Consider the following 22,329-nt stretch of genomic DNA (forward strand, 5'->3'; position numbering starts at 1 on the left):
GCTCAATAAAATCCACTCTTCCATACAAATTGAAGGTATTCCCAATTTAATTACAAAATACGAAGATGTTAAAATTACGGGCATCGTTGAGTCTTCGTGAATTAATATTTGATAATTATATATTTCTGTTATTTTAATGAAGCATTTAATTAAATTTGAGATTTTAATTTATATAATATATACAAGGATTTTGTATATTTCTGACTGTTGACTTACTTACTTACTATATAACATTTTTTTAATATATACATTGATATATAGGTTTGTATGTTTTCAATCAATCTATATATATAAAAGGACTTGTCTACATGTAAAGCTCTACGGAGTGACTGGCAGACAAATACAGCCAGAAGTGCGCGACTTCACGCGAATACATGCGAAACCTTCACTTCATCAAACGAATTTGAATGATTTTATCACGTCAACGTGTCCTACTCTTAGTCACTCAATAGCCATTACGTCAAATTGAGGTGGAAAGCGAAGAACGGAGAATTTAGACAGTAAGAAATAGATAGTTGCCTAACCTGCCTTTAAATTATATTAAATTTAACTCAAATTCCATCTTTTATACTAAACCAAGGAATCCATCTCGAAATGGTTATACAAAAACTTGGACGTCTTGCATTTAATTAATCAGAAATGTTTTATTACAAACTCCATCCCAACTTCTGCCACTCGGGAGCAATCACAATACCTTAAATCTGTCTCCAAGTTTTAATTTTGCCTTCACTCTCAGTTATAATGTCGACACCCAATAAAAAGTAACTGTTCTCAATTAAAGTTTTGAAATGCGCCGTTTAAGTACGACCAGTCTTATCTCGTGGATTTATTCAAGGAAGATTAATTTTAGGTTTTTTTTAAAGTATCATTTTTTTAGATTCACACGGTTTCCCGTGTATAGCAGGATGGACAGAGGGAATCTGGGAAACTAACGTTAAGACACTCCGTTCTCATTAAGAACAGGTTTCAGCGAATTCTGGAAGCATTGCTGATTGAATGGCGGAACTGAACACCGCGCTTTGCCTCGAACCCACAATCTATCGCGTTTCTAGTGCTTATTAATTCTTATAAATATAGAAAACAAAAAACAAGACACGTAGATACCTTATTTTTACCTACTTTTAACACTAAAGAAAAAAAAACTATCTCCATAATAAATTTAAATTTATATATATACAGACAGATGTTTTATACTTAAAAAATTTCATTGAAATACACAAATCTATTTCTTTGATGCTCTGCGACGCTGTATGAATATATTAGACGGATCTCTTTTAATACTGCTTAAGAGGCGGGTTGCTTCTGCACTCACTCACCAATTTACGAAGACACTGTAATTTAAAAAATAAACCTTATCCCTATAGAAATAAGAGTATTTGAAATGAAAATATAACGTAGAAATGAAGTTCTTACAAGAATTTTCTCGGAGGAACATTTTGTTTGTAGTTTTATCTTAAGAATGAGCGTATATTTAATGCAAGATGCAGGTATTTGCGTCTTACCATGGGCATTAAATGTCAAAGAATACCAAAATGGCAGCTTTCAGTGACCTTTTTCTACTTTTTATTTAATTTAAAATGGAAAGAGGTTTAGATTTGTAGTATTAAAGTGTATTACAATTTTATTCCGTAGTAGATAGCGTTTTGAAGATCTTGAAACTTTTAGTAGATTTTGTAGTCAGTGTGTTGCTAGTTTATTAAAGAGAGATTATTTTCGATCTTTTTTAGGTTAACGCTATATACCGCACATAGCAAGGTGGGCAGATTGAACCTAGGAACGTACTGTTAAAACACTCTGTTCCCATTGTGGGCACTACCGTTCTCCACTTTCTGCCCGATCCTCCACGAGGGCCATATTTGTATGTTTATTATATTTTCATTCTAGAATGTATATTACATTCTCTTCTTAAAAATATTTAAATTGAGTGAAAATAGGAGAATGTAGAATCTCACCACTAATCCCTCCCTCTCTACCCTATAAAAAAATATTTTAATAATTAATTTAGAAGTTATATATAATTTTCTATAATAACATATTATATGTATAGCCCGCATATAGTGACATGCTCAGAAACCACTAAAGACTATTGTACCCACTAACAATAGGACCATATCGCACTAAGATAAACACTTCCCTTATGAGGCTGACGTGAGCTCACGTCAAAGTGATAAGGATAAGCCGTATGCGATAAAACTTTATACTATTATAGTTAAATTATTAATTATGTTTTGTTGGTTAGTTGTTAAGATATTTCGTGTAGAGGTTAATTTCTGGAGATCGTCGTGGTGTGGTGTAAAAGATATTGTAATGGGTTCAATTTCCATTCGGAGGCATTAATTATTTTCGTTTTTCTCTAATAATTAATAATACAAGAGCGACGTTGAAAGTAGAGAGCAGAGTGTCTTACCGCAATGTTCCCTCGAAGTTAAAAAAAAAACTGTCACTTTGTAGGATTTGACAAAAAGGTTTACTGTATATACATTTTAGTACTGTACGGCTTTCGTATAATCAAATAGAAGAAACTTTTTTTTTTCAAAATTATATTTTAATTTGAAAAATCAAACTAACCCCAACTACGAGTAGGTTATCATTTAACGGCCAATTTATAATTGTAATTTCTTAGGCTCTTTTAGACTCACGCTGTATTCGGTACTAGCAGGGACGAAAAGGAAGAATCGAACCCAGAACCGTCGCATTTACAATCAACCGCTTTGCCGCTGCGCTATAATGTGCTCGTTTTAATACATTTATTTCGTATACATATGTATGTATGTATGTATGTATGTTTACAACTTAACTCCTAACTCTCACGTGTCACTATGAATTGTTCAAGTTTTCACGCTAAAGTTAAGAATTAAAGTGCTGTAATTATATGGGGAGTTCGCATTTCATGGCCGTAGCTTACTCCTTGTGCTTACTTGCTTAATTTGTTGCTACGACTGTATGCAGGAATAAATGAAAGTTAACGTTAACTTTGTGAGTTTAAATTGTGATTGACCCTTTTTGCTGTGTAATTTTAATTATAGCAGAGTAGGCTGGGGGAACCTAGTTTTACGACACTCCGTTCTTTAATTCTCATCCAATTTTTGAGGTGTTATATGTTGAGATTTCAAGGTCTTGCTTGACTGGTTGCTAGAGTGAGGAAGTGAAAATAATTCAATATTCATAGTCAAAACGATTCGATGTCCATTTCGATCGATACCAATTTTCCTTTCCATTTTATATCATGATTTTGTGTCAATGTAGAGGTCCCCGTGGCTTAAGAGTTATATTTAATTTGTTTATGTTTCGTTTTGATAAACATACCGGTATTGAGTGCCTTTAAAAATGGGCAGAAAGTGGGAAATGGAAGGTCTTCACAAGGTTCCCTCTGTCCACCCCACTAAGTATGCCGTTGCTTTTATTGCATTATATCAATAATAACTCCATTTCACACTAAAAACTAATTATTTTCATATCATCACAATCCTATAAATAATTTATAATAACATTTTAATAGTAATTAATATACAATCTAGAACTTCTCCGAAACAAAATTCCAAATTGCAATACAAAAGGAGTTATTTTAACGTAATTTAGACAAGTGTCAGCCAGTTCGCGTCGTTTGGGTGAAATTTCTTAAAGGTTGCCCCAAAGTAGCGAAGGAGATAAGGGACCTGTCTCTATGAACGCTAATTTGAATTAAATTCATAAGATTATGGACTTTTGGTGAAGATTGCGTTAAAAATGGTTTTTTCTATATAAATTATATAGATAATTATCATAGCTTGATAATGAATGAGTTTACAATATTTTTTTGTGTTGAAAAATAGTTAATATCTGTAATGTTTGTGCAGAGGGAACGCAGTGTTTATACTCTCCGTTCCCCACTTTCTGCTGAATTCTGGAGGTATTGCGTATTGAGGCAGAATTCAACCCTCTACACCAGAGCGAAGAAATGAACATATACATTTAAATAAATATTTCTTTTCCTCCGAAATACCGAGGGGATCGAACTCACAACCACTAGATTTTGCAGCACACTTTATGTCCCTGCTCCACGACTAGTCTCTTTGGTAAGTAATTTTTCTATTTTTTATTATTGATTTTTTATATAATACATATATAGATACTACGATAGTTTTTATATATTTTAAACTAGGCCCAAACAACCACAAAAACGAAAGTAAAAAAACTACCCAGCATCGTCTAGCGGTCACCAAGCAATCTATCCTCACTTCTTATACAATCTAAGTTTACAAAACAGTTGTACTACAGTCCCAAAGCGGTCTCGAGACCTTGTTAACAGGTTTACATACTTTACTTCTGAAACGTTTATATAGAAAGACTAGCGGCCTGCCCGCGGCTTCGCCTGCGTGAACTACTTTATTATTAATTTCTGTCTCCATGAGTACCTTACGTCCTATAAGTGACGTCCATGCAAAATTTGAGACTCCTAGCATTTATAGTAACGAAGTTTCATACAAACTTTCAACCCCAAAAATAACCCCTTAGAAGTCGAATATTGCAAATTCCCGTCTTAGCGAGAACCTACGTCCTATAAATAACTCCTATGCAAAATTTGAGATTCCTAGCACATGTAGTTTCTGAGATTTGGTGATGAGTGAGTGACCTTTCGATTTTATATACAGGGTGTCCCAGGAGTCAACGATAAAACGTAAACAGGTGATAGACCAAGTCGTGACAGTTATGAGAAAAATATAAAAAAAAATCTGTGTCATGTATTTTTCATATTATATTGATTTTAAAAAATATCGGAAAAACCGACACCCTGTGATGGTTTTTCAAGTCCCACGACTACAAATATTACTCTTTCTTCATTTTTTTTTCTGTAATGTAATCATGAGTAACCCTTCTGTGAATTACAGTTTAAGATATAAACATACCTGCACCAGTTTTCAATAAAATGTGGTGTTTTTGCCAAACATTAAATTCAAAATATTTACTACACCCAACTTTAACCGACTGTACTATAAAAAAAATGTACTACACTGTTTTTGCAAGTAACTTTAAAAGTTGGCGCATTTAATTTGGATTCCGAAATGGTACAATACTTGCTGGATTACTTCTTCATTGAAGAAAGAAAAATCGAAATACACGATAATCGGGATAACATTCAGACTTTTGGTATCTTTTCCGACACATTCTAGCTGCAGCATTAACGTTACATAACCATTCTCCATGAATGAAATGCATATTGACAATATGTCAAAGGCCGGGTATATGGCCTGCGAGAGCCCGGACTTGAGCACTATCCTTATAGGTCCTGGGTCAGCCCCTAAGTCGGAAAAGTTCAGGAGGCATCGATCTCCATGGTCGGATAAGCGTTGCCTGGATTAAGTGGTGGAAGGTCACTGGTGTGATCTGTGATGGCAGGGTACCGTCCAAACCTGAACTTTTCCGACTTAGGGGCTGACCCAGGACCTATAAGGATAGTGCTCAAGTCCGGGCTCTCGTAGGCCATATAGGTCTTTGACACATTGCCAATATGCATTTCATTCATGGAGAATGGTTATGTAACGTTAATGCTGCAGCTAGAATGTATCGGAAAAGATACCAAAAGTCTGAATGTTATCCCGATTATCGTGTATTTCGATTTTTCTCTCTTCAACGAAGAAGTAATCCAGCAAGTATTGTACCATTTCGGAATCCAGATTAAATGCGCCAATTTTTAAAGTTACTTGCAAAAACAGTGTAGTACATTTTTTTTATAGTATAGTCGGTTAAAGTTGGGTGTAGTAAATATTTTGAATTTAATGTTTGGCAAAAACACCACATTTTATTGAAAACTGGTGCAGGTATGTTTAAATCTTAAACTCTAATTCACAGAAGGGTTACTCATGATTACATTACAGAAAATAAAAAAAAAAAGAGCAATATTTGTAGTCTTAGGACTTGAAAAATCATCACAGGGTGTCGGTTTTTCCGATATTTTTTAAAATCAATATAATATGAAAAATACATGACACAGATTTTTTTTTATATTTTTCTCATAACTGTCACGACTTGGTCTATCACCTGTTTTCGTTTTATCGTTGACTCCTGGGACACCCTGTATATAAAGATATACGATATTGAATGATAACGTCGTCGTAACTTGAGGATTTGGTTGAGGACTTTTCAGGTGGATATTGATTTTATATCCTTTTTTTTTCAGGTTCATTCTGTATCTCACATATTGCAGAGTAGGCATAGGGAACCAAATGTTCACTCCGTTCACCACTTTAACCTGATTTTTCGTTGCAGTGAATCTTATGCTAATACACTCCATTCCCAACTTTTCGGCCAATTTTCGGGATACAAGTTGTTTGTCGGAGCTCAACGCCGTAATTTTAGGTAGTAATTACTCTAATAAAACTATGTGCGACGAATTCTCCAAAACAAAAATATGGAGCAAGTAACATTAAATAAAATAAACCTATATTCTCTCAACTATATTCATATATTTTACGTAAATAATTAATAATAATTGAGTATGTAAAGAAACAAAAGTGTAAAGAAAAAACTTATAAATTTAATATTTTGAATAAGACTTTTACAATAGATTGAGATACCAAAGGTCACCAAATAAATCCCTTTGGTATCTTTTTGTAACTTGCAAGAAATGATATTTCTTTGAAATAGCTTTGACGCAGTCGTGATGCGGTTAGGATGTGCCGCTTTGAACATGATGATTGGCTTCATTTCCTGCTAAATAAGGAAGATGCATGAAGATGAAGAACTTTCTTCGGTAGTTTTAATTTGTTTTATTTTGCTTAATTTCGCTTAAATCTAGATCTAGTTTAAATCTAGCGTAGAGACCAGGTGCACGAACGTGGACCTGTACGCAATAGGATATGGGTTCCATTGTTATTAAAGGAAATGAAATAATTTAACATTTGCATCTCTTCTACCTACCCTTCTATGTGCGGGATACAAAGTGAAGCAAAAAAAAGTACATTTAGTTCGAGCCCGTTACGTCGTTATGCAGCAGTGCAGTGTCTGTAAACTTGATGGATGTGGGTTCGATTCCTACTAGGGATCATTCCTCATTTTCCGCCCAATATTTGAGACATTACGTGGTTATAAATGGTTCTCAACGCCGCTTTTTTTTTGTTTCTATATGAAAGAAATAAAAAAAAACGAAATCACATAAAATGATGGTCATTATTGGTAGCCTACTATCCAAGACCTATTCCGGATCGAGGTCACGTGTATAATAAAGCCTACAATAACCGTAATTACTATGAAGATAAGAATTATTTATGTTTTATCTATAGGTAATGGCCGCTTAATATTTGTGTCGATTGAGTTATGGGATGTTTACAGGTTAACGGGAATATATTTCGTAATTTTGTTTATATGGACATACATTATAATAATAGTGTGTGTGTGTGTCTTAAACGTGAGGTTGTGGAATCGATTACCACTCAGAAGAATAATATTTAAATAATTTTCACCCTAGGAAGCATTAAGTTCGCCATCCCAAACATAATGTGAGCGATTTCGGTTTTTTCGCCAATTTTGCAGAAAACAGCTTAAATATATTAAAAAAATATGATTTGTAAATAATAAAAAATAATAAATATTTCATTTCCTCGAATGCGAATCGAACCCACAACCTATCGCATTTAATCACACACTTGTACCCCTACGCCACTACGGCCTCAATATATATTTTTGGAATACTTTACTTAATGTCAACCATTTAAATAATGGTATAAGCGATTTGTTTTGTTTGTACTGTGATTATAATTATGAATTGGCGTATGTCGTGCCGCTTATCGGGGGAATCTAGGAATAATTGAAAATTGACGATAAAAGCACAATTTTGTATTACGTATATTTAGTGTTATATTTTATTTAAATGTCATTCAGAAAATAGAAATGTTTCTATTTTTTTAGTTGATTTTTAAATATCTATATTCTATTCTATTTCACTATAATGTAAAAAAATCATAAGAATCGATTAAAAAGAAAAGTTTACGTGTGAAATGAGCGATATTGTAACTTTTCTAATATTGAAAATAATAAATTGAACTAATTTATGTAATAAAGCTATAACAAATATTACAAGATTTAATTTTTCTTATATTTTCTTTAACTTTGTTAATAAATAACCCTTAATTATAATGAAACTCTCTAAATTCGATATTAATTATGGGCCTAACTATAATATCGCAAGAACCGCATACAACTGTAATTATATTGTAAATTGAATTATTGTCCTTAGAGACCGTTGACAGCGGTTGCTGGTTGCTGCAGAACCCTTTAGGCTGACTACCCACTAGTATAATATAGTTAAGATAGTTTTAATTAGAGATTTAATATGTCTTTTAAAGACAAAAAATCCACATAATATTCTAGAAGGAGAGGCTCAATAAACATACGTTCCATTTTTTAATTATTAAGACTAGACTTAAATGTTTAAAATAGAGAACCTAGCCTTAAGTCTCCTCATTCTCTTCTTAAGAATAATAAATATAAATACTAATATATATAAATTAGATTTTTGTGAAAAAACATTATATAATAAATACATTTGAACTTTGTTGTCTTTGGTCCAATGCAATAAAAAAAAATATTCAGATGATTTTTTTTCACGAAATTTCTTGCAATTTGTACTACTTTCTACAAGATTCTACAGATTTACTACGCACTATGCGTTGATAACAAAGAACAAAAAAAAATTGAATCTAATAATTCCTATGCTCATACAATACTTTTAGGTATATTTATTTGAGATATTCCTATAAACAAATAAGGCTTTTAAATATATTTTATTAAAGTATATTTGATATTTTTTCTATAAAAGTGACGAAACTATCAGTTTACAGTTTTTACATAAAATTGGATACCGAAGCTAATATACGATGGATAGACGGACGGTCTTATTGAATTTATTTACATGTGAAAAGGTCCAGAACAAAAGGTAAGCAATATATCGTGCGATAAGGTGTCTATGTGGTTTTCCTGCAGGTTATTTGAAATATTACACGAATTTCGCGTTATATTTTCGTAATTTCTCATATTTATGTATAATTTATTTTTTTGAGAACTCAACGCCTTTAGAATTCGGCGGATAGTGGGGAACGAAGTGTTTTAATACGAGGTTCTCTCTGCCTACCCTGCTGTGTGCGGGATGATGCTGATTTAATTTTTTATATTTGGTTTCTTAGTTCACGGTTTAAACGGCCTAAGTTACAAGACACTACGCCAAATTCCATACATTGCGCCTTTACATACATACGATATCAAACAGTGAGGTACTCACAAATGTACTCACAAATCATTTAATTAATATTAATGTTTCAAAAAATAATTAAAATCTAATATATTTTAACAAAAATCGGAATTTCAACAAGCTAGAATCGAACTCACAACCCCCAAGTTACTTTCTTTACAATTATTTATATATTTCTGTTGAAATTTTAATTAAATAAGACAAATCAGTACAAAATTAACTAAATAGAACTCGCTTTGAAAGGTAATTTACGTCTTAATTTACTGCGCTGTGGCAAATGTATTTAGCGCTACATCGGTATTACAATTGAGAAATTAACTAACTTGTGTGTGAACTAAATGTTGTTTTTCTTATTATTTATACATATATACGCTATATATTATAAAAATAAAAAAGCAGTTTAGGAAAATATATATAAAAATATATATTTAAGAAAATGGAAGCGGTTAACGTTTTTAAAATAAACACGATAAAAACACTTACCGTCTATGTGTTTCCAACGTACTCGGAGAGAGGTTCCACGTAATTGCAATAAATGACCTGTACTTATCACTCAATAACAACACTACACACCAGACACCTTCCAATCAGGGCTTCCGCCTACAAGCAACTGTTCCCGTTTGACACAATTCCACTGCTTCTATTGTCTTTTTCACTTAAATCTACCCACTTTTACACGAGTACGCTAACATAAGTATATCTTGATAATATTTTATATTTTAAAAAGTGCTTAGCTCCATACGAACTTCTCGAGTTGTACTGTTCATTCTTTGGTATCACAATCAATCCATTTGTCATTTGGTTCAATAATAAGATATACTACCTTTTATTAATTATTGTTTTAATTATAAAATTTTATATTATATTTTTACTCAAAGCTAACTTCATACAATTTTTTTGTTTATATATTGTTACTTATTATTAGTGTTTTTTTATTTTAATCCAATAATAAAAATCACAAACAATAAAAAGGGAAGCACCTTAAAAAAACACCGTAACAAGCGCCTAATTGTTTTTATCCTTTTAAGTGGCCATTAAGCTACAAAAAGTATGAAAGGAACGTTTTAATTCGCAATTACCCTCGAAATGAATTCAAAACATTTTCAAAATTCTCTAAATATACAACCCAGTAGATGATTATTCGAGTCAGTGGTTGAGAACAAAAAAGGACCTAATTTAGAAAGTCGAAGGTTCCCAAGGAAAAACAGTCCTCTGTAATAGGGGACTTTTGTACCCTGTCTATATGATAATGGCGGTGGATCAAATTGCAATAATAAAAGGGCAAAAGAAAGCGTACAGGTAAGTATTGTGTAAGGAAATTTTACCTATAAAAGGTTTTGCTGTTTTGAATATTAGGTATGTGCGTAGTGAGATTGGGAATTTTATTTGTGAATTGTTCTACGATTTATTAATGTGTATATATATTTTTTCTTAATATTTTAAACTCTCCGTTTACTTACGCTTTTATTGTTACAAGAGCGAGAAGAATAATTCATTGTCGATTGAGAAGAAATTACTTTTTTTCAGCTTCATGCTTATTATTTAATATCTTCGCTGTGATGTCTTAGGAGTTTCTTAACACTAGGTTCCCTCTATCTACTCTATTATATGCGGGATACAGCGTGAAAAAATATAAAAGCGAATGTATATATGCGAATGCGTGCGAATGTATATATATTTTCCAAGCAATCTCTATAGAATTTCACTTTGACTCAATTAAGCCTATACCTAGTCATTGGGTAAAACTGTCACACGGTCCTGTCCACCAACTCTAAACCGAACTGTCATTTCATTAGTTATTTATACAACCTTCGTCGAGGCTTTAGTGGCGAACTAGCAACGTTTCAGCTGAAAGTTATATTTATGGGATCAAAAAATAAAAAAAATGGAAACTACCATAAAATACGTATGAAATAGTTGTTTTAGACTCGGTGCCCATTTGCGGAAATGAATTATTTTCATTTCCCATCTAACATAATAAGTAAGGCTTAGTTGACTTCCGCTATTAAACATATGGATCTCGAAGTAGGATGAGAAGCGGAGATTGAAGTGATTTTACTAGATTTTCTCTATATAAAGCAGGGGCACAAAAGTGTAAACGCAACAGGTTGTAGATTTGATTTTCTGTCGAGGCAATGAAATATTTATTATTTTCATGTCCTCATTTTGATAACGAGGTAATAGGCGGCGTTGAGTTTCGCCACTTAAAGCGCAATATCTCTAAAATTAAGCGCAAAATGGGAAACAGAGTGTCTTAATACTAGGTTCCTAGGTTCCCTCTACTTATCCGGCTATTTGGATAATACAGCATGAAGTTGAAAAAATTGCTAATAGAGGTGTTGAGTAGGAGTTGCTGTAAGAGTTTGTTTCGTTGAACGTAGCTGAGATTATTAGGAACTACTTTGATCTGAATAATACTTTTTATATTAGGTAGTTAATTTATCGACGAAAGTTATAGCCTATATTAGACTATGCTATGATCAGTAGGCGCGAAGTAACAATTTAAAATATTGCAAATATGGGAGACCACCAAGATGTTCAAAGCTGCAAGCAAAAGCTAGTGTAAAATAAAACTATAAACATAATTTTAAATTAATTGCAAAATTAACGCATCAACCATAACTAATGGAATAATTTTATTTATTTTATACATATATTAATAAAATTTAAAGGCGCAGTCAAGTATACAGTAATTAACGTTAAGAAGATTAGAATTAATAAAATATTAAGATGAAACTGTTTTCATTACAAATTAATTTATATTTGAAACTTGGCACCTAATCACAGTAATAATGTATGAATAAGTTAAATTATTATTTTATAGTTTAATTTCTTCTCTGAGATGGCAGGATAACCCGCGGCGTTTAATTTCGCCACTCAACACGCAATGTTTTGGAAAATTCGGCTGAAATGGAGAACGGAATATCTTAAAACTGAAATCCCCCTACTCTGCTATATGCGAGTTACAACGTGAGGCAAAAACAAAATCTACCCATTTTGCTTGACAAAGAATTAGTTAACATGACAAAGTTAACTTCCTATTAACACCCATTACCTTTTACTTTAAGTTAAAAAAATTCAAAACTACTTACCAAAAAGAAAAACATTACTTAATCCTTCAATACAAACTCAGGAGACCCCAAAACGACATATTGTATTTCTATTAAAACATAGTATTAGTGCGGACGGTCGACCACCGATTGTCTAAATGTTAATGCAGTACAATACTATGCAAATAACGGACCCAATATTGCCACTATAATAGGGTTGGCCCTGTAGGGAGGATACTGTTTTGATTTTCGGTATAATTCACAATATATAGAGGGCTGAAGCCTGGCGGATGAACCGATTTTGATATTGCTTTCTTTTATTTAGCTTTTAGAGTTTATATTACGGAATAAATACGGTACGCTATAAATAAATGAAAAGTAAAATACAAAAAATAAAACAAAACTGACACAAAAAAATATTTTATTATAAATATTAATTGCACATAATAATAGTTCATACAAAAATACAATTTCAATTAAAAACATTTTCACTAAAACAAACTATAAAAGGCTAAACAGACAGATCAAAACAATATAATTTTTATTAAAAAAAAAACATCGTAATTATGCATAAAATTGACAGTGTGAACGAACCTAATAAAATCAGATGTCAAGATATAAAAAACTAAGTACGTAAAAACTGAAAACTTTTATTATATATCAATATTAAATAATTTATAATTATACAAAATTATACTTATACTATAAATATAAATAAATAAATATAAATTTAATTGACAATAATACAAGCCAAGTTATTATTTTATTCATCCACAAATTCAAAAATGTGTATGTATATAAGCATCCTTTTCTAATATAGAAGGAAAGAAAAGGACGCAGCTATGTTATATATATTTATTTTACAATTTTATTCAACAATTCAACATACCTAACTATACATTGCTATTATATTACACTTGTGATGTCAATGGTAACAAGACGTCAGATTAGTTATTAAATTAAATTAAACTAAATAAATATAATATAATATATATTTTATATTACATATATATTATGAAAAACCTTAATAACCAATATAAAGTATATTTTTCCTAATTATATTCTAAATATAAACAAGGCATTCGAGTGGAACGTAATAAAGATAAGAGGATTAGAAACGAATAAATTATTATTATTATTAAACAACATCGGTACAAGTCGTGTTTTTGTAATAAAAAAATGATCGCTATGTGATTTTTTTCTTCATTCATGATTATTTTATCATTAAAAATCATTACGTTTATGAGAAAAGTAGTTCGAATATCGTTCCTTTTAAAAAAAAATTACCAATTTATATTCTCTCAACTTCAATGAAACGCCTTAGCTATATTCATTAACGTCAGTTAAACGCTAATTGACATCTTTTATTGGCAGTTTCTAATAACGATTCTAGTTCAAAAGTTTCAAAGCCATCTTTACTATAATTTTTATAAGAAATATCATCGTACTGTATTACTCAAACACATAGCGATAAAGAATATATTTAATTATTTGAAAAAAGCATGTCAGTTTTAAAAGAGTCCTAACAAAATAAAGCATCTACTAAACAGTGATGACATATTTCGTCTTAAATAATAACAAAAAGACAAGAAACGACAATAATTCGCTAAATAATATAATATTTGTGAATTCTACAAAATTAAATTGTTTTAATTGCCAGCATTAAAAATTATATTGTACAATAATAATTAGTTATGGTAACTTTTGGACCTATAATCTACTTATAAAAATAAGTTTATGAAAAATATTGTGACGTAATAAAGAGAGAGCTGTGTCACTCTGTGACACTATGGCTTTGCAATCTGTAGGTTAAATAGTTTTTATACAAATTCGTTATTTTCATACTGTACATTGTTTATTATTTTTTATAAAACCAAAATGATAGATGTAAAATTTTTAATTTATTCGGTAAAAGTTCTAAATTTTTTATTAATTTAAAAAAATAGTAATGAATAGAAAGATTCTTACGTTGTATTGTAAAGAAAGTCTGACTGCAACAGTTATCTAACGAAATTTCGTGAAATGAAGTCAATAAGCATACAAATGCTTCTAATATACTTGAATTCTATGTTTCTATTTAATAAAATTTTCTTTAAAGAAATGTTCCAAAGAAAAAAAATGTTTTTATATTAATACATAAAAACTGTCTGCGGTATATTTGATCTTATTTTTCAAATAGCCTGAGAGGACCTAATAGTTGTTTTATTTTATTTTTCTTATAGAAAAAATGCATTTTGAGTTTCAGGTCAAAATGCACCTATATAGAAAAAGGTATTTGAACTCCGACGAGGACTCTAACAATCTATTTGTAATAAAAAATCATTACCAAAATATTCCACGTAATACTTACAAAAAATAACATTAAACACAAAAATCATTCACACAATTATAATTGTTTAAGTGAAATTGCCTTATAAAATCAATTTAAACTTGTACCAAAGACTGTATGCAAATACCAATTAAAACTTGGCTGTCTCGTGGACGAAATGGTACGAAGTTCGTCCGAGAGCCACGTGGCTATTGATACCATGACTAACTTAACTTAACTTATTGACCAAACAAGATTGTTTAAAGAAGAAGAGTTAAGCCCCTTAATTAATGTTCATGTCGTAGGTATTTTTTTAAATTAAAATCACGCTATATCCCGCACAGAGTAGGGTAGAGAGAGGGAATTTTGCTCCCGGAGTTGAGACACTCCGTTCCCATTGAGTCACTTAACACAAGGCTCCTCCTGTCTACCCTGCTACATGCGGAGTACAGAGTGAAGCAGAGAGAGAGAGAATGATCAAAGAACGAACGAAAAGCTCTAAAGGTGACAAGATGACGCGTATTATATGAAAAAACAGACAAATTTATATCTCTAATATAGAAAGGCAAGCAAATTTTCGTTTTACGATCAGTAAACAAAATCGGTTAATAAGGGAATATTTGCTCTTGACCGGGATTAGGGGAGCCTCGGCTGATCTCAGAGCTTATTGTAGCGAAGATCAAAGTTTTTTGGCCGATAACCTATTTTCTACTTTGCGAGGAGAAATCTTTTATCGTGTTATCAAAAAGCGAATGACGTATTGAAAGCTCGCTAAAGTTTCACCTAAATAAGTGTACTTTTAAAATTTTATACCTTTTATAGGAAAACAATATGTTTTGGAACATATTGTTGGAGATTTTGAATGATTTCGTTCATTTATTTCGTCTCGTCGTCTATTGTATAGTGAAAAGAGTGAAAAACCAAGCAAAAAATTACTGTATATTATAGTCATATTAAAGGAAAAATAAGTGGCATTTTCCGTAAGAAAAACATGTAACAAGTAAAATTGAATCCAATACAACCGCCTCATTCATCTCTACCTAAGCATTATGCATAGCTGCGAAAAATATATTTTTAAAAGTTTTACCAAATTCGAATTAATATAATAAAAAAATAATCAATAAACAATATAAAGTATGAAACACTTATCACAATTAATAGAACATTTTTGTTCTAGATAAATATAGATAATTATTTATTTTAAATGGAACATTATGAGAAGACATATTGAACAATTAGTTATTATATACTCCTAAATACATATTTGTGACGAATAAAAAGCTCAGGAGAACGAAATGGAAAGCTTTAAATGAAAAATATGTTTATATGACTTATACAGCGGGTTACAAAAAAGATATAGGCATATATTTTAATTTAAATATTTATAAAATGAAAAGGAGGTCCTATATCGATTCTTTTTGTACATATATTATGGCAATCAATTATATATTTTTTTTAAATCACAGTATACTAGCATTTGTATAACCCGAGTTAAGTCAACGAAACAAATCAACTAAGAAGGGAAAAAAGATATTTACAAGATTTCCATATATTCGTATTCTGTATAGATACATAGGGTATATTAATATATAAATGTTTATATTTTTGTTATATCCCCTGAGCTTTATTATACAAGTATTACCTTACTAACGAGTGGTCCTCGAAACAACACATCCCATTATAATAAATTGATTATGAATGATTAATATTATCCCATTATTATGAAATTTTGACTAAATTATTATTATAATATATGATTATAATCATCGAATTAATCTAATTATGAAGTGGCTCGCTATGAACCGGGATCTGGGATAAACTATATTTATAATTTATATTTTATTGGTATTTTATTAAGCGATGGTCCTTATGTAAAGTATGGAAAGTGAAAAATCACAAATATTTTATTGCTCTTTAGAACTACTAAGAATAGTAGTTTAAATGAGTTTTTTTTTTCTAAATATTATTATTATTATTAGTTTATGCGTTTTTAAACATGTATGTAATCGAAAACTAACCTTATTAGTACCAAAACAGCAATAAAAGAAAATTTGATTTTTTTTCACTTACAATTCTTTACCTGGGACTGTCGCAAGATGTTATTAATCATGATAAGACCTTTGATTTTTGATTTTTACACATTTGAAATGAAAGCTTTTAAAGCTTTGTAGTCTGTTTTCTACCACCACCACGACCACTGACTACTGCTGTGTTCGTCACGTGGTATTTTCAAAAAAATATAATACTTAATCCGGCTAAATATTTTAATTTAAAATATTATGCGTCAATTCAGTTCGAATATATAGAATATGGAGATATTTTTGGAAAATTGCTCTATTATATTAATCATTCATTATCAGATTCCGTCTGTGATTGTTATTTTATTATTTAATATTATTTGATAATAATATTTAATATACATATTTTAATTATTTCTTTGCAATACAGACACAGTACTAAGGACTGATATAAGCATGCAATCGATAATAATAATGTATAGAATCCATATTTAATCGATATTTATTAACAGTATTACGCACAAATACAAAAATATTGGAAATATAATGTATGAAACTTTGTAACCTTCCTCAATTTGAATATTACTAACAATCTTGGCAGAGCGGATTTTTAGACACGCACAAAACATAAATAACATTATGCAATAAATTAAAATTTATTAATAGATCGTCGATTAGTGTCATACATTAGTTTTGTCAAAAAATATTAGAATTTGCTATTTTATAACAATTAATAATTAATTATTGTAATTATCATATTTCCTAAGTTAACCAATTACTTGTTTGACCTATTTATTATTGGAGTTAAAACAATTTAACTAACACACAGATTAAAAAAAATACCAAACTGTCAAAATTATCACCTGTCAATAACTGACATTTCAAATGTTAAAAACCCGACCTGCCACAGACAAAAAAAGACAGGACTATCTAAAACACAATTGTATTTACTTACGTCTACATCACAGTGTCAGAATGCTACGTCTCAGTGGAATGGCTTAAAAATGGTTCACTTTCTGCATCTGTATGTTTGTCTGTTTGTTCGTAAACTGGGAACGCGGTGTTGGAACTTAGGATAGTGACGTCATCATCGGTACATGCTAGTGGAGAGTAGAGTGGGCCATTGCTAGATTTGATTTTTGATTTACGCGTTTTGCGGCCCTGTAAATAAATTAAATATTATAGGTTTTTATTTGAAAATACACTATTTTGAAAACTAATTAATCTTCTTTCATCAAATTAATAAAAATCTACATTTATAAGTACCAATTTATAAGAATAAAATATGACTTCAGAAATGCACAACATAACTTTTAATAGAAATGGAATCTTGTATTATGGAATTTAGTTAACAAAAACATATTTAATCAACACTAACCTGTGACACAAACAAGCCGGCAACCAGCACAGTGACTGCCAAGGCAGCTACGAGAGCAATGAGTGCTACGGAGGACGAGGCTTGTTGGGTCGGCGCTCCTACCGCATTCCACTCTGTTATACGACGCTTACCCGCTACTGATGCGTTTATACATTCACCTGTACAGGAAAATAGTGGAATTTAAATTATGTTATATATCAATTTATTATTAAAAAATCATAATAACAAGAAAAGAAAGTTTTTTTTTATTTGAATACAAAATAAATTCATTATCTATATATGTAAAAGAAAATAGAGCTGCTCCGTTGTTTTATTTATTATGGCATTCCGAACTCTCCAGTTCAGCACTTATCACTTCAGCGATATCACTTTATATGGAGAACACTGGGAGGAGCCTAGTTACGTTAAAAAAAGAGATAAAGAGACACAACAGAAGAATGAATGGAAAACGAGACTCATTTAAAATACTGCCTTCATAAGGCAAAATTATATTTCTATTGTAGAAATATGTGACAAAAAACCATTTACTTACCAGTATCAGAATGACAGTGACAGCAATCTGGTGAACTTGAATTCGACGAGCCGCGTTCAGAACAACATTGCACGCATTGATTGTTCAACCTAAAGAATAAAAATATAATATAATTTTAATTAATTAATATTAAATACATATAATTACTTATTTTAATAGATTTTTTAAGAGATCTTGTTAATTCGATTGATTTTTTTTTCTGTATGTGTATCCCGCACACAAGAGGTCAGGCAAAGGAAATCTAGTTAAGACACTTCGTTCCTCATTTTTCGTGACATTCTGCAGACATATCCTCGAGCGGGAATCGAACCCACAATCTGTCTTGTTTACAGGCACAATTTGTGAAGTGATTCCAAAAGACCATTAAATTAGTATTTTGCTGATCATTTAATTTCTCTAATACTCTCTAGAGGATACTCTTTTAAGAGTTACTGTCATCAATTTATTATTAAGAACTAATAGCAGAAATTATCAGTCCAAAAAAACTAGCCGAGCACTTACGTTGGCAGGAAATCTTTAAAAATTACTATAAAAGATTTTTTTTAAGGACTAAGAAACTGGTAACTTCAGGGTCTCTTGACCCGTCACTATTGAGAGCTAAGTTCGCAAAGTGCTATTAACCTATTTAACAGATTTTAGCAACTTAGTTACTTAAAGACTTAAGTAATAAGAAGTTGATCGACAATTTATAGATTTTAAGTGAAAATTAAAGATATTTTATTAGTGAAAACGGCTAAAATGTTCAAATAATTTCTTTTAATCTTTTTTATATAAAAAAAATTAGATGATCACATTTTATTTAAGCTAAAACATTTTTTTTCAAAAAAACTAACGCATTCAATGGAATTTGCAATTTAGCCATAGACTCAAAATGTTACTATTAATTTAAAAAAAAATTGTAAAAAAATAAACATCCCCTGCACTAATAATCCAATAAAAGGTAAAAAAACACAAAATTTAATTCACCAAACGACATAATTATCCAAAACCACAACTTCTGTTAATTAGGAATACCTACTTTAACTAAAAATCATAATGCTTTATACAAAACATAATTTCATTATTAGAGGACAGAAAAACTCCGACCGCATTTCGTATTCGAGCAGTTTAATTAAAATTAAATAAAAATTAGGATTACCACAAAATAACTATACAAGTACAAGTTTTTTTATAGTTTAAAAAAGTTTCTAAAGTAACTAGGTCGTGCTGTGCCATTTTTTTATGTGTAAAAAGGTCGGTAGCTAAATAAAGCCTACAGTTAGAGAGGCTAGGTTGTTTAGAGTTTCGGGGATGCCCCTAATTATGAAGTGAAATGTTTTGCTGAATATATAGAATTAGTATTAACATGTTTATATTCCTGTGATGTGTATATCTTTTAAGGGAAATAAAGGAATAAATAGAGAATCTAGTAATAAGATTCGTAAAGTTAATTTATAAATAAATATAAAACGTTCAGAATTAACAGCAAACACTGACCAAACCCACAATATTTTTTTCAATTATTATACATAATATATTCAATTTCGGCGATTTTGTACGTAAATTTAAAATAATTATAAACTTAACTAAGTAAACACTACTACAAAAACAAAAATGCAGTCACTACAACTCACCTATCCAATCTCAAAGGCCTGGAGCATCCAGAACAGCTATACTTCCCCGGTCCGGAACAGCTCCTGCACGTGTCATCGCACGACCTGCACAGTCCACTGCTGGTCTCCAAGTACTGGGACCCCAAGCACTCCATACAGAGGCCGCCGTCAAGCATGAAGCGAGAGGGACACGACGTGCAGTGTAGGGGGCCCGAGTCGTTGCATTCTCGGCAGTAGTGGTGACAGTGACGACATCCGTCGCTCGTTTGGTAGAACCCTGTTTTAATTGGGATTAAGCGTAATTGGGATTAGGTTAGTTAATTTGTTTTTTCTAGCTTAAATTGTAGTTAATATAATATGATAATAGAAATAAACATTCATTGGCGTGGGAATCGAACCCACACCCACCGATTTAACACTCAAACGCTCACACTTTTTTCCAAGACTGCCTCAATGAAATTATAAAGCATCCATTAATCCTTACAAAAATACACAATTACAATTTTAGTAAGGTAAAATACCTTGCGGACACTCGGGATGACATTCCCCAGCAGCCAGCTTCCACCCCTGCGGGCAGGACGCGCACTGGTCGCGACGAGGTCCTATACACGTGTGGCAGGACAGGTAGCACTTGGAGCAGGTGCCGCGGTCCGCGTAGTACCTGTTTAGGAAAAATAATTATAGAAATTAATAAAAATAGAAGAATTTAGTAAAAAATAGAATGTACAAATTTATTTACATTTGCTTCGTTTCTAGTCTTGCGCGCCGTTGAGTTCCGCCATTCAACACAATGTCTCGAAAATTGGACGGAAAGTGGGAACGTGGGAATGTCTTAACATTATGTTCTCTCTAACAACCTTGCTATTTAGAATACATTTTAGCCAAAAAAAACCTTTTAAATTACACGTTATAATATCAAAATTATTGTAATTACTACAAACATAACTAGTAACGATAATAATTTTAAGACTAAAACAAAAATAACCAGGCTATGAAAAAAATGGTATAAAAAATTCCCATAACATAAGAATTTACCTCCTAACCTAAAGCTTACCAAACACACAGCGCGCGCCTATAACAATTAACAACATTACCTTTCCCACAACGATATTGGTATAAGAAGCAATCAACCGAGTGATTTTAGATACGCAAACGGATCTACATACCTACACTACATATACATATATATAGATATAGATACGAACACTTTAAAATATCGTAGATACAAGTAAAAGAGAGAGAGAAAATAGAGAACGGAAAAGGAAAACAGAGTTTCCAATCTGTCTGTCAGTCCCGAGGGCTTTGGGAAAAAATTTAGACTTTGCTATTGGAAAGGTAACCGGGGCAAAGTAAAGTATCCGGGCATCGGTAACGGTATAGCAAAACAAACAAAAACAAAAGTCTAATAAATCCTTCATCTAAAAATTTCATATAACGTTATACGTGAGCGTTTTCGTCTTGTACTTTTGGGCAGACGCGAAAATTAATATTCAACGTATATATGTACATATTTATATTTTATATATTTTTTTGTATTTGACAGATTTTTTTTAATTTAACGGTTTTTAATTCAATCTTCAAAGTAGGTAGGCAGAATACTTGGTAATCTAGTGTTGAGACACTCTGTTCCAATACGACACTTCCGTTACCCACTTTCCGCCGAATTCTGAAGGCATTGAGTATTCAAGTGGCAGAATTCAGCTCAGCACCTTGTTACCAGAACGAAGAAATAAAAATATTAAATATTTAATTTGAAACCCTAAATGGAACCCTGAACCTGTAATCCACCCACACGCCTATCATATGCAACATTTAAACAAAATATTAAACGTTACACCACATTTAACGAGAATAATTTGGAAAACACATTATACAAAAAGAACTCTATTTGCAAAGCTGTAATGGCAGTGAGCTCAGTAAATATTAGTTGCGGTTACATAAAAATGTTTTATTAAAGCATACCAAATATTCTATTCAACTTGCTAAATTGTATGTAATAGAATTAAAATCACACGGGATTTTATGAAATGTATGTAACTGTATATATGGTATTCTTCTGTATTTAAATGGTGTGGACTTCCAGTTCAACTTTTGGTTTCAGCCAATCGTGGTGCAGGAGCACAAATTATATAGTAGATAATTCAATTCCTCATATTTAATATTTTATTTTCATTCTAATCTATATATATAAAATCGAAAAGTCACTCACACATCACGAAATCTCAGAA

At 31.2% G+C, this 22,329-nt stretch overlaps 1 protein-coding gene across 2 annotated transcripts in view; it reads right to left on the reverse strand.

Annotated features, from left to right (window-relative positions):
- Positions 1–12,677: 12,677 nt before the first annotated feature.
- The window catches only part of LOC146539412 (furin-like protease 2), a 198,555-nt gene continuing 188,903 nt past the window's right edge, over positions 12,678–22,329 (reverse strand). For both annotated transcript variants that reach the window (XM_085185218.1, XM_085185219.1), the window contains exons 10-14: positions 20,623–20,762; positions 20,123–20,378; positions 18,510–18,598; positions 17,978–18,135; positions 12,678–17,760 (exon numbers count right to left, since the gene is read on the reverse strand). In XM_085185218.1, coding sequence (XP_085041344.1) covers positions 17,578–17,760; positions 17,978–18,135; positions 18,510–18,598; positions 20,123–20,378; positions 20,623–20,762 — 826 coding nt within the window. In that variant the 3' untranslated portion in view covers positions 12,678–17,577. The remainder of the gene's footprint in view (positions 17,761–17,977; positions 18,136–18,509; positions 18,599–20,122; positions 20,379–20,622; positions 20,763–22,329) is intronic.

The sequence above is a fragment of the Heliconius melpomene genome, chromosome 4 (assembly GCF_056956725.1).
Source record: "Heliconius melpomene rosina isolate 202511_hmr_F chromosome 4, ASM5695672v1, whole genome shotgun sequence".
In the NCBI taxonomy this organism is placed as follows: domain Eukaryota; kingdom Metazoa; phylum Arthropoda; class Insecta; order Lepidoptera; family Nymphalidae; genus Heliconius; species Heliconius melpomene.